The 13,229-nt window shown below is 57.9% G+C and overlaps 2 protein-coding genes across 2 annotated transcripts; both read right to left on the minus strand.

The window, feature by feature from the left end:
• Window positions 1–788: 788 nt before the first annotated feature.
• Window positions 789–4,541, minus strand: KVR01_011713 (uncharacterized protein). The gene has a single exon (XM_044786691.1). The coding sequence runs from the start codon at window positions 4,009–4,011 to the stop codon at window positions 1,519–1,521; it is 2,493 nt and encodes an 830-aa protein (XP_044639422.1). The 5' UTR covers window positions 4,012–4,541; the 3' UTR covers window positions 789–1,518.
• A 2,111-nt stretch (window positions 4,542–6,652) lies between these two features.
• KVR01_011648 (uncharacterized protein) lies at window positions 6,653–11,842 on the minus strand. Its single transcript, XM_044794306.1, has 4 exons — window positions 11,124–11,842; window positions 9,685–10,973; window positions 9,499–9,631; window positions 6,653–9,433 (listed from the first exon to the last, which is right to left on the minus strand). Exons 2-4 carry the CDS (start codon window positions 10,451–10,453, stop codon window positions 8,143–8,145), a joined length of 2,193 nt encoding a protein of 730 aa, XP_044639357.1. The 5' UTR covers window positions 10,454–10,973; window positions 11,124–11,842; the 3' UTR covers window positions 6,653–8,142.
• Window positions 11,843–13,229: the final 1,387 nt, after the last annotated feature.

Consider the following 13,229-nt stretch of genomic DNA (forward strand, 5'->3'; position numbering starts at 1 on the left):
CCTCTGAGGATGATAGCGATCTGTCGTAACTACCGGACGCCCTACTTTTATACGGACCCCAGACGTTGAAAGCAGCAGACGGAAGCTACTCAAGTATTATTGTAAGTGACATCGTATCATGCTTACCATAAGCAGAACAAAGTGAGAAGCAAGTAAGAGATAACAATCACCGCCATCATAAGCTTCACTCGACCCTCCACTACTCAGCCACAGCATCTATATAGTTGACCATATAGGTAATACTTTCTACCCTACCTCCAATAGAATAACCTCCGATGAGATATCCGACTCAGGGAATCACCCTATAGGGTCATCTACCACAAGATAACCAACCTCATATAGGATTACCAAGTGCCCCTACGCGAGTTGGCCCCGCTGCAGAGCCAATCACATGCCACGGGTCCATAAACAAACCGCTCCAACGCTGGGAAACAACAATCATCACGCGCAAAGAGAGGGGCACACCAGAGGACAAGGGCAGAACGTCGAGCTGCTTCACACCAATGCAACCCGAGTCTCTTTCACCAACTGTGGCACCTCCTAGTAGCAAGCACTTGATACCGCCTATCCGTTGCAAGCACGTAGAAGCAAGCCCAGAAGGGAGGTGGTTCGCTCAAAGATCGACGCCGACGCCAACTGAGCCACCCTAATCAGCCAGATAGCCAGCAAGCAACTGAACCCGCAAGCCCGAAAATAAGCCAAACTCTACCGGACGCCACCACGGATCAAGGCGGTTGTGACAAGATGCATTCCTACAAAAGACCAGCACCAATGACAAGTACGAAGGGTTGGTTGTATCGAGTAGAAGTAGGTAGGTAGTTAAGGTATGTAGGTATCCTGAAGAAGTCTCGGAAAAAAAGATAGAGGGGAAGAAAAGAGACAGTAACAACTCCATCCAACAAGAGACCCAACCGGCAGCCGGGTGAGGTTCTGGGCCCCGCTCAAGTAAGTGTCTCTCTATGTACAGTCCAGCCGCTTCGACTTGAGTGAGTATCACAGTCTGTCTGTCTGTCTGTCTGTCGGTTTCACTCGAGGCCGCCAGGTCTCGCTTTCCATCGCCTCGCCTCGATCGCTCACTCAACCCATGCAACTCATGCAATCCTCCCCCCACCTCCTCACGGGGCACATAATAACAAGTCAGCCTGCGTGCCGTGCGACCATAGCACACGCGCACCACAACAACCACCCAAACAAAATTCATATCCGAATCTTTGCTTTTCTCTCTCACCCGTTCTTTTCATAACGACATCAAATCATAGTCCATCGGGCCCACCCAAACATAGAGAAGGACGCAGTCCCCCCGGGGAGAACCCATCAGCACGCCAGCACGCACGCACGCACGCAATCAAAATAGCCAGCCACCACCACCACCACACACACTCTCTCCCTCTACAGGCAGCGAACCCCTTCCTGTTCGTTCATCTCCAACCCCCCCCCTTCCCCATCACACACACACCACATCCATTCCATTAGAAAGAATCACCGGTTACAAGACGCAGGCCGCCGCCGCGAGGACCCCTACTCCCCACGCCCGCCGGCCCCCCGGTAGCTCCCCATCTGCTGGATGGAGCTCATCAGCCCGCCGGGCCGCGCGAGGCCGCTCCCGGGGCGCGCGATGCCGGTATGGTTGCTCTGCGTCCGCCCGTGGTGCGCGGGCGCGACGCCGATAACGCCGCCGCCGCCGATCTTGGTCCCGCCGCCGGGGGGTTTCAGCCCGGACAGTGGTGGTGGGCCACCCCCACCAGGCCGTCCGATCATGCTGTTGCGGTAGCCCGACTTGGTCGTGCCGGGGATCCCGCTGGGGCTGGCGCCGCCGGCCTTCTTGGGCGTCATGGTCGAGGGCCGCGAGAAGCCGCCCGCCGTGGTGGTGTGTTGGCTATTGGTCCGAGCCGGCGGGGGCGCCGAGGCCCGCTGCGGGACGCGCTTGGGCGTCACGGCGGGGTGGTGCTGCTGCTGGGGGGACGGCTCGCGGCGCTGCTGGTGCTGCTTCTCCTGGAGCTGCTGCTCGATCTGCTGCTGCTGCTGGGCGGCGACGCTCTGCTGCTGGGCCTGCATCTGCATCAGCTCCTCGGCCAGGGTGACCAGCTCGCCCTTCTCGACGCGCTCGCTCTCGAGCTGCTGCCGCAGGTCGGCGTTGTCGTCCTGCACGGTGCGGACGACGGCCTCGAGCTTCTCCACCTCTGCCTGCAGCTCCTTGATCTGGGCCGAGTCCTTGATGGCCTGCGCCTTGCGCTCCTCCTCGACGGCGGCCCTCTCGAGCTCGACCTTGGTCATGGTGGCGTCGCGCCCGAGCTTCAGCTCCTCGTTCTCCTTGGCCAGGTCCCCGATGCGGCCCTCGAGCTCCCTGATCTTCTTGTCCCAGCGGCCCTCGTACGTCTTCTTCAGCGCGGCGACCTTGTCCTCGTGCTTCTTCTTGTACGCGGCGTGGAGTTCCCTAGCCACCTTCTCCACCGCGATCTCTATCTCGCGTTGTGACGCGCGGTTGCCAGCGTTCTTAAGACCCCCAGGTGATGCCGCCGCCTCGGCGCGGGCCTCGGCGCTGGCCTCGCGTGCTCGCATGGAGGCCATCCTAGCCTCTGCTTCCTGGGCCATCATCTCGGCGGCCTCGCGGCGGCCCTCGGACTCCTCGAGCTTGGACTCGAACTCCTCGCGCTCCCGGCTCGTCTTCATGATCTCCTCCTTGACCTGGCGCAGCACCGTCTCCATCTCGCGGCCGCGCTTCTCCCACATGTCCTTCTCCTCGGAATACTGCTCCCGCATGCTGCGCTCCTCGCGGAGCGCCTCCATCGTCTCGCCGGCGCGCTTCTCGGCCGAACCAAGGGCTGTCTTCAACGAGATGACCTCGGCATCTTTACCGCTGAGGGTGGCCCTCAGGCCGCTGATCTCTGACATGAAATTGGACTTTAGGCTCTCAAGCTCACGGGCGGTGATGCTCGGGAGGCTGCGTGGGGTGGGCATTGGAGGGATGTCGAAGTCGAGGAGGTTCGCGATGTTTTGGCGCTGGGGTGTCTTTTTGGCGTCGGCCATGGACAGATTTTTTGTGGGGGAGGTACGGCCTCCGCCAGGGAAACGCAGGTTGTCGGTAAAGTCAAGCAGGTTAGTGGAGTTGGACTCGCGGCGTGGGTCTTCGCGTGCCATCTGCGTTGGCGTGCGTCCGCCCAGGCGGGCAAAGGTGGTCATGTTGGGAATGGCAGAGAAGTTGCTGAAGGTGCTCATCATGGTCTCGTCGCCTGCAGTCTCGTCGTGGGTGTCGCTGGGCGGTGTCGGGGCATCCATAGGGCCCTTGACGGTGGGGCCCTCGCCGTCGGGGCCGCTGTCGTCGTCGTCATCGTCATCTATGCTACTGATAGAGTCCTCGAATATCTCGATTGCATGTTTTACGCCCGGGTTCTGTGCGATCGCCTCCTCGAGGGTCATCTCCCTCTCTTGTGTGGTGCCATTTGTTGTTGATGTGGTGGTCGATGATGTTGTCGCTGCAGGCGGGGAGGAGGAGGATGGGTCTTCGGAGTAGCTCATGTGGCGCTCCCGGGGAGCAGCATGCATGGACTGCGGCCGGGACCTCGTTGTTGTGGAGTCGATGGAGTTGTTGATCTTGACGGGGAAGCGGCGCATGGGAGAGACGGACTTTCGCGGGCTCTTTGGGGCGGGCGGGGCCAGCTTCTCGTCGGCCTCTGGTATTGGGCCGTCGGTGCTGGAGCGCTGCAGCATCTTGAGGGGCGAGATCTCGGAGCCGGACATGATCCTGGAGCGGCGCTTGTCCTTTGAGGGCGAGACGTTCTCCTGGTTGGAGGACTGGCTGGAGGACTGGCTGGCGTGGTCGTCGGCGCCGGCGACAAAGGGTGAGCTGGCGCCATCCAGGCTGTCGCTGCCGGTGGAGCGGCGCTGCTGGAGGGGGGAGGAGGAGTGGGTATGGGACTCGAGGGCGTCTTCGAATTGGTCTTCCATGTCGTCGGCGTACGTGGCAGTACCATTTGGTGCCGCGTGGTGCATTGGCGAGAGAGGAGATCCCATCGGAGGGTTGCACAGCTGGGGCTGGCTGCACAAGAGGGGGAGGGGGGCAGGGAGGAATGTGGGTTTTGTGCGATGTTGTCTTGTCTTGTTGTGTTGTTTTGGCTTGTGTTGTGTTGGGGTTGTGCCTGATTTGGATGGTTCGACAGGTCGACAGGTCGACAGATGTCGGAACGGCAAGTCAAAATGTGGGATCGAATCTCGGCCGTCTGGACCGTGTCTCGCCGGCTCGTCTCGTCTCGTGTTTCGCGGATCCTTTTCTTTTTGGCCGGGTGAGCAGCGCTGGGCAATAATAGGGGAGTGTCGCAGTCGGTGATGCAACTCGGGCGCAGCAGGAGTGGAGGGACTACGGCGCAATGATTAGGTGTGGGTATGGGCGTGGGTGTGGGTGTGGGTGTGCCCGCTAGATTAGATTAGAGGAGCGAGGGAGGGACACAGGCGGACGAGGAGGGCATGTGCACGTAATATTGGACCATCTCAGGAAGTGGGAGAGGCGACGGCCAACGGCTGCGCTTTGACGGTGACGCGACGAGACAGACATGCCCAGCCTACTGCACTCTCTACCTAAGCTCCGTACAGCTCCCGTCTACCTCTGTACCTGCTGCAGTTTACTGCAGTCTAGGAGTTACAGTAGTGCAAGCCCGAACAGACCAGACCTGCAAGGCACAGGCACAGGCACAGGCACAGGCACACACAGACTGGGCACATAACACACACACACACACAACATTCAAGGTGGTTGCGCCCTTAAATTCAGGTGGGGCCCCTGCTCCCTCCCCCGCCCCATTGAACCCCCTCTCCTCTCCCACTCAGCCCAGCCCAGCCAGCCAGCCCACTACGGCAGTGGCTGAGAGTGGGAGGAGGAAGAGGAGGAGTCATACCAGAGAAAAACAAAGGAGCACCAGCGGCATCGGCACGGCAACGCTAACAACAAGGCTTGCAGCAATGCATTGCAGCCAGGACGCCACAGACTGCAACTGCAACGGCAACGGCCACGCAGCGGGGGTCGGAATGAGAGGTGGCACGTGCATTCATGCCGCCCGTCTGGTTTGTGTTCTGTTTCCTTCATCTCATCTTTGGCTATCGATCATCATCAACTGGAGGCCAAAACAAACACGGTAGACTTGGGCATGATTTCTACCGTGCATAATAATCTACGTATTACCCAGGTCCATACTTGTTATTGTCTCCTGCCTGCATCGCACATCATCCAACTCACTCAATGGCAGCAACCAACACGCACGATGCAATGTACATAATCCCACTGCTCAGACGGCTGCCCACATGCATACACAAACACATGCATGCATGCACGAATGCCATGCACGAACATGAGACGAAATAGAGACACACCACACACCAACCAGGCTGACTGACTGCCCGACATCCGCCGCACACCCAAGACAAGGCCATTGGCCACGTCTGAGCAGACTGACCGACTAGTAGACAGACCATCGGATCCAGTCCACATCCACATACGATAACCTCTCTTCTCCATTTCTCATTCATATGTATTTACTTGCCAGATAGCCAGCCTCGTACGGCGCAGGTTTAACCCCTCTGTTCTGGCCGGCGCGAATCTCTGATGTCTCTCTCTCTCTCTCAAAAAAAAAAAAAAATCCAATACACACTCAATACTCAGCCCGATCACGAAACACTATCCAGAAAGTATATGCGCCCCCCTTCCCCCAGGAACCCAATCCGATCGCGCCCGTGCGAGGAGGGGACCAACCACCCACCACTCCCCCAAGGCTCAAAGCCCAAGATCCTCAGACAAAGGGGGCGCATCTCCCTACTCGGATGCACTCACTAACTCACCACCCGGGGGAAGGGCGACAAAGGAAACCGGAATGAAATGGAACGGCCACAGATCATCATCCTTGATCCCATCTCTGCTTGCCTGCCTAAATAATAGCCCACGTACAGGCTGAACTAACCCACTACGTAACTAAACTAATTCACATCCCGCAGCAAGCAAAAAAGATATGGCGCCGCCAGCTTGGAATGCAGGACGGACGAAACACACACACACACACACACACAAAGAGCGTGTTCTAGAACTGAATCAACAAGCGGGGGGGACAAAGGGCACAAAGAAAGGCTCCGTCCTGATTCATTCGGACTGGATTGGGTTGGATTGGGTTGGGTTGAGACGCCAACGCCAGGACCCAGAACCACATGGCAGCTGGAGTCCATCCAGAGCGGCCCGCCCACCACGTTCCGCCCCGTTCCCCAAGGCTGTCTTTGGCCTTGGCTTGGCTGGCTGGCTGGCTGGCTGGCTGGCTGGCTGACTTTGGGTGAGTGAGGTGAGGTGAGCCCTGCTTCCTCCCCTCCTGGAGAATTGCCGTCGTACGTCGGGTCGGGTCGGGGCTGGCTGGAATGCGACGTCTGGGCAACGTGTCAAGCCATCATCCATCCTCGTTGGTGGTCTCTGACACGAGTGGTTGGTTGGTTGGCTTGGACATATGCAGCAGCCATGACCTCAACCTTTCAGCGCTCTGATCCATCCATCCATCCACCATGAACGTACCCGGTCGGCAGTCGGTCGGACTGGGGCCACAGCTTCACTTGCTTTACATCATCAATCGCACCCGCATTTCACAGTTCACGCAAAGACATCAGGCGCAAGTAGGGACTTTAGAGGTAAGTTTTCAAATCGTCTAGGTCTTGTTTGTATTTGTCATTTGGGGTCCCCCCAGGAAAGGAGAACAAGAGAGACTGAAAAAAAGAAGGCCCGCAGGCGCTTTTTCCTTCCCTGCCCCCAACCCTCTCTCTCTCTTCCCGCGGTTGTTCAACACACAAAAACATAGAGAAGAGGTTGAAGAATAAAGACGAGATGTGGGTGAAAAAATAAGAATAAAAAAGCAGATCAGGTACTCCCCGTCATAAGCTCGTTACATGAGATTTGGTGGTGGTTGGTCCCAGAAAACCCAACCCGGAAGAACAAGTGCAGGTTCGACGTGTCCCCCTCCGCGCCGACCCAATATCCAGACAGCATCAAACTGTGGAAATATCTTCCCGAGGGTGTTTGGAGACTGTTTCCTGCTCCATTCCCAAGCTGGCGCCCATGCGCATCCCCGCCCCCCACACTGGGTCTCTGGACTCCACAGAAATAAGAACTCACTGCTTTTCGGTTGTCGTCGAAGAGAATCAATGTCGTAAAGTCATCACCGGAGGCCGATTCGAGACAAAAATGATAGAAGAAAGAGAAGAAGCCGCCAACTGAAGACAAGCCAGTGCTGGTGGATGAGTGCCTCCCCAGGACGTCTTTTCAGATGCCCTGAAGCGCGACCAGAACGTTGAGCTCGCGAGTCTCGTCCATGCCGACCTAATGATGTAGTACCAGTGGGTGCGACTGCGGCGGGTTAAGAGATCGCAAGCGCTTGTCGGAAGCCGCCCCGAGATGTACCGCTGATGTGGTTGGCTGGGTATACATGCCACTTCAGCTCGGGGTCGCAGCTCTGCTTTCCCTTCACAAGGCGAAGGTAAAGCAGGAGAAAGGGAGTGGTGGTCGCGGTTGGCTCCGAACGAGGGCGGTTTGGGTTGCAAACCTGTGCGGGATGACCTCGAGCCCGAATAAGGGGCGGCGCAGTATTCCCCGCCCTCGCCATGGTGCGAGCCGTAAAATGCAGATGACAAGGCTCTTTGGTCTCTGTCGCGGTGAAAATGGCCTCTCATGCAGATTCCATAAAATCGTCAACCGTACATCCATCATGGTAGGCGTGTAACACAAAGATGTTCGGAAATGATGCTTTTCTTTCCGCGTTGTCGTAAGCGTCATCATCGCGTCTGGTGCAGAGCGGAAAATGTCGATGAATCGTATGTGTGCTTGCTTGCTGTGGTGTCGTTTCTGGCGCCAACGAAAATCAAAAGGTGAAAAATACAGTAGGTGGCCCGAGGCCAGGGAACAAAAAGGGAGCGTACTGGAGGCGATTCCCCAGGTCGAATAGCGGTCGTCGGTATAGACCAGAGTTGGTTGGTTGTGTTGTGTGTTGTGTGTTTAGCATTAGCCATTCCGTCATTTCATGAGTTGGAACGCCCGAAAAGAACTGCCACAACGCCTCTATCGTTTTAAACCCGGGCCGCAGTCAAGAATGTCACAAACGCACACGCCAGTCCGGACCGCCGAGGTCCTTATCGCCGTCTTGTGGGAGCGGCAACAGCGGGCGCGGGCTGGTAAACCGGCTGTGCGGGCGCCGTGTCCAGTGCCAAGGTTTTCCGCCGCTTCATGTCCATGCCAGGCCCGCCGCTCAGGGGCCGCTGTTCCTCCTCGTCGTCCCGGCCACGCTTCATCCCACCCGTCGCACCATTCATGGGCGCCGGTGCGTAACCGTTCTGCATCGAGTTGTTCATGTCGGCATGTGATGCATAGTCACCGTTTGTCGGGCCCCGGTCATTACTCACGACATTGTACATGCCGGATTGCGTCGAGCTCCGGGGTGAAGTGTTGTAGCCTTGCTGCGGGTAGTACTGAGGGGCGGCTGCGCTGCGCGGCGTTGACCGGCCCGAGGCTCCTTGGTGGCCTGCAGACCCGGCCATCTCGGGGGAGAGATGGGGGTGGTCGGACTGGATAGGAGCAAGAGGAGGGGCACTGTAGTTGTACTGGCTGTTCCCATTGTCGTACGTGCTCCGATCATGCGTATACTCTGCCTCGTGCTCGTGGTCGGCCTCGTCATCAGGGCCTTGTTGCGTCACATGCTCACCGCCTTGGCTCGAGTAGCCGTTGGTAGGCTTGTTGTCCTGGTCGGTAGGGAGGCCTGATATTGACGGACGACTTGAAGGCGGGCCCATCTCACTCTTTACGTAGTTGCCCTGCGCGTACATGGAGCGGTCCTGTGGGCTGGTGTTTGTAGACTGGTAGGGTGACTGTAGTGGCGGCGCATTGTACTGCCGCGAGTTGTCGTACGGCTGGGTCGCGGGAGGATAGGAAGACATGCTCTGTATGCTGCTTCCAGGAGGAGTGGTTGCTGGAGTTGCAGGCATTGAGCGAGTGTTGCTAAGGCTAGTATCGATGGACATGGGATGAGTACCTTGAGAACCATTCATCCCCTGTTGTTGTGGCCACTGGTAGTTTTCTCCTCCCATGCTTCCCATCACACTCGAGGCACTCGTGGGAGGGGTGGGGAAGGTGTGGGCACGATCGAGTGAGGGCCGGCCGTGAGACGATAGCGGGGGCTGCGGGAGACCGATTGAGTGGTGGTGGGTTTGTTGCTGGAGCGAGGGAAGCGGTGCTGGTGGCTGGGCGTTGCGCATTTGTGTCTGCTGCTCCTGTTTGCGACGCTCCGCAGCCTGCATGACTTGCGTCGTCCGGTTCTGGTTGGTCGGGTGGTATAGAAGCGCACCAATGTTGTGCACAAATAAGGGGTACAGCAACTCAGTGATCTTCTCCTTGTTTGCGAAATCCAGTGCCCTCTCAAAAGGGATCCTGTCGCAATGTTAGACACATATCCCCCTGGCTTACGAAATTCTAGCTGCGGGGTTTATGCATACCAGACACCCTTCAGGTGCATAGGGCCAATCTTGACGACGTGGCGGACCTTCTCACTCTTCAAAATCCCATCGCGTCTGCCACGGGTCATACCGGCAACGTTGAGCAACTTGGTGCCGTTAATCATGTGGTTGTCTGACAAGCGATTAGCACAATTGCTACTTGAGCCGAAGATTACACACACTCACCTTCTCGACGCGCCACACAGATGCCTCTGGCCTCAACCTGAAAGCACAAGCTGCCCTCATCCTCCCACAGCGTAGCCGTCACTCTGGGTTTCATGCCTGGAGGTGCCACCTGTCCAGTGGTATCGAACCCACTGTATTGGTTGGGCATACCGGGCTGCCCTGGCAGTGGCAGTACGTTCTGTGGCATGCCGTTGGACACTGGAGCCGCAGGCGGAGAAGTGAGCCCATTTGCGTACCCATATTGAGAATATGGATGAGGCGGTGCTGAGTACTGAGCCGGGCCAGGCTGTAACAGGGGAGGTTGCGCACTAGGATAATGCGCCATCGATGAGGTGACTGGGGGTGGTGCAGAGCCTCCAGGCATATGTGGTTGGGGCGGATAGTACATGTTGTTCGGGTCGTGCTGTGCCTGGTTCATCGCGGGGTATGCCTCGTAGCTGCCTCCTGCAGTGACAGATCCTGGGATGGCAGGATACTCTGAAGACACCGGAGTCGGGGGAGTCTTGGCTCCGAGTGACGGGGCAGCTGACGTGTAAGAGGAGTGAGACCCTGCGTGAGAGCTGGTAGAGGAACCCAGGGAACTGCCGGCGGGGGATCCCGTGCTGGTTGAGTATGCCTGCTGGGTGTGGACTGGAGGCAAGGAAGGTAACCTCTCGGGCATATACGCTGGGCGCGGTGCGTTGTAGTATGGGTAGTCGGCCTGACCCCGGGTCGGTACCTGGGAAATCGACGGTAGATCCAGCTTTTCGGTGTTTCTGTCGTTAAGCATGAAAACTGTTGCGTGACCAAGAACGGTCAGGCGAGCCAGCTAGGCCACAAAATAGGCGGAGGCAACGAACGAGAAGATGACCAGGTCCGGCGAGTGAAGGCGCAAAATGTCACAAAGCCGCCAGAAAATGCAATTGACCTGGGAGGACGTCCAGATCGTGAATTGGCGTTGATGCAGGGCAGACAGGCGTGAGTCGCCAGATATGGCAGTGCTGTACCGTAACGGGTCGTGACGCGAACGAAGGTGCTCAAGAACAACTCATAGAAAATCGCAGCTTCTCAGACGTCACCGCAGCACCTGCGGTCGAAGAAATTGGCGCCGAAGAGAGGAACTTTCAGACTTGTTGGCTCCTCAGGATTCCGACACGGAATAGAGATGCAGTCTCTCGGATCGTTGAGCCCGTCGCAAGCTTGGACGTCGACTATCCGATTAGCAAACACCACCGTTGAGTGAGCCGTCGTCGAGGTCTCGGACTTCGCAGAGGCCAGGCAGTAGAAAGCCTAGAACAAAATTCTGGTCTCTAGAAGAATTTTCCAAACGATAGTTAGCTCCCAGCTCCTTGGGGCCGATGCGATGAGGGGGGCCTAGTCGCAAGCGCAGCTCGAGCAGGTGACGGTGGGCAAGCTGTTTGTCTGTGCATATGTGGGGGCGAGAGGTAGTCGGATCTCACCTTGGGCCGGGCTGCTCGATAGTGTCTTCGCGCAAGCAATTGCGGAGGACAGCCAGCTCGAGGGCGAAGGAGAGGGTAAGGGGGTGTTAAAAAGGCAGAGGAGGATGAGAGAGGATGTCGAGAAAGAGTCCGGCGGTGGTGAGAAGAGATCTTGAGGTTGATGGAGGATAGGATGTGATGGGAAGGTCAAGGTAGATCAGAGAGAAAACAGAACTAGTGTAAACCTGGCCCGGACCACTACTCACTCTCGCTCGACCAGGGTAACCTCTGGTCAACGCTACCACGGGTGGTCTTAGATTAGAATTGGCAAGTCTAGCCCCAGCAAAGAGAGAGAATCACCGGGGTGGTTGAATCCTCCACGTCGAGCCTTGTTGCGTGCTGGGGTAGGATAGGATGTGATGGGCTGGGCTGGGGACAAACCGGCACAGCGAACGCGGGAGGAGAGGGGCCCAAGGCAGGCCCAAGTACTGTGTATTGCAAGTACGTACTGCACACCCATGTACCGTGCCACAGTACTATGGTAGCGAGAGCAGCCCCAGGTGGCGGGCAGGTAGGCCGGGTCGGCCAGACGAGGAGGTGTCTGGGCGGGCGTTGGAGTGGTCGCTGCGATAGTGAGTGGGTGGACGGGGTGGGTGGATGGATGGGGACCAGGGTATCAGGAGGGAGCGAAGGGGGGGTATCGACGGTGTTGATGGCACAAAGTGGCACCTGCTCCGAAGCTGCCCACTCACTTCCTCATGTCAAGGACAGGGTTCACAGTTTGCATTCACCGGCGGGCAGAGGCCCTGGTGGAGTCTGGTGTCATCAGGCCTGTCAGTAGCAGCCTCTTTTGCCTCGCTGCCTCGCTCAGTCGCTCAACCTTCGGGCTCTCTCCATTGGGCCAGCAGGGATTAGAGGTGGGCGGGGAGTGGGTACGACGACGATGTTGGGTCCCCTGGTCCAGGTTGAGCTGCGGCCCGGACTGGGAGGGGGCAGGGAGGGGTGGGGGCGTGCGGAAAAGAAGAGAGAGACAGCTGCAGGTATCGAGTACTTTGCCGGGGACGCGGTACATGGTACCGTATACTGCGGGCAGGCTGCAGTATACTACTCCGTACATACATGGAGATGCAGGGTTGCTGTGGGGCGAGTATGTGGGCGAGGGTGTGGGTCCTGCGTTGGGTCCATCATCCGTTCGCGATTCCAGCACTCCGCGCTGCAATCCGTACCTTATTATTGCTTGCATTGATCCAGTGTCTCCGACCTCAGCTGAGAAGGGGTCAGCACGAGGCCGGTGATGGATCAACCTTATCCTGGCCCGAGCCTGTTCGAGCACACTAGAGGCCAGAAAGCAAGCTCAATTAGCCCGTTCAATATAGCCAGTGCTCGCGGTATGCCTGCGGGCAATCGTGTGGCAACTCGGCAGACCTCAAGCCTCTTCAGTCCCTCCAGGGGACCAGGAGGAAGGGGGAGGCGTGACACTATAGGGTTGCACCGAAGATGAGGGGTGAGCGACTTTTGGCCTGACTTTTTTCTGCTGGCTGGGCTTGCTGGATGAAGTGGGCGGGCAAGGATGCCTGTGGGTATAAGCGTGTGGGGGGGCCTGTGCCCGGGATTTTGGTCTCGGCCACCACACAACGTCCACGGACCCGGTAAAGTGCGAATGTGTTGCCACCGCTCACTGTGTCCAGCCTTCCAGCCTGCCAGCCCTCCAGCCCTCCCTCCGTCCCCCCCCCCATCGCCCACCGTTGCGGGCTCGCTCTTGCTGCTGACGTTCTTACCGTTGAACAGCCCGCATGTTCTTTGCGTTTGCCGGCATATGAGTTTGGCGGCTTACCCTTGATGCCGCGCATCTGCGGGAGACGGGCGAGGCTTGGTGATGAGAGCCCCGTGGATCAGGCTCTGGGTAAAGACGACTCGACCTGTGATACATCATGGCGGTTGGTCGAAAGAACGGCAGCCTTTCCTTGTCTAGTGTCGGTCGTCCGCTCCTAGTAATCTCTGCCATTCCCGATTCCGTGGTAAGAGACGCGCTCCAGAAAAAGCCAATTGTACCGGCTCTTTCTGTTAGAGTTATCTAGCCGCCTCGCTGAAGTAGCGCGTATACCGGCCGTCGCCCGCACGACTCCG

Source organism: Diaporthe batatas (genome assembly GCF_019321695.1).
Source record: "Diaporthe batatas strain CRI 302-4 chromosome Unknown Contig00016, whole genome shotgun sequence".
In the NCBI taxonomy this organism is placed as follows: Eukaryota; Fungi; Ascomycota; class Sordariomycetes; order Diaporthales; family Diaporthaceae; genus Diaporthe; species Diaporthe batatas.

Bases quoted from the DNA above. Each gene is read 5' to 3' on its own strand.
- KVR01_011713 (XM_044786691.1), bottom strand. From the start codon at position 4,011: ATGGGATCTCCTCTCTCGCCAATGCACCACGCGGCACCAAATGGTACT.
- KVR01_011648 (XM_044794306.1), bottom strand. From the start codon at position 10,453: ATGCTTAACGACAGAAACACCGAAAAGCTGGATCTACCGTCGATTTCC. The intron at 9,632-9,684 runs GTGAGTGTGTGT...ATCGCTTGTCAG, and splicing joins CTGTGTGGCGCGTCGAGAAG to ACAACCACATGATTAACGGC. The intron at 9,434-9,498 runs GTATGCATAAAC...ACATTGCGACAG, and splicing joins ATGCACCTGAAGGGTGTCTG to GATCCCTTTTGAGAGGGCAC.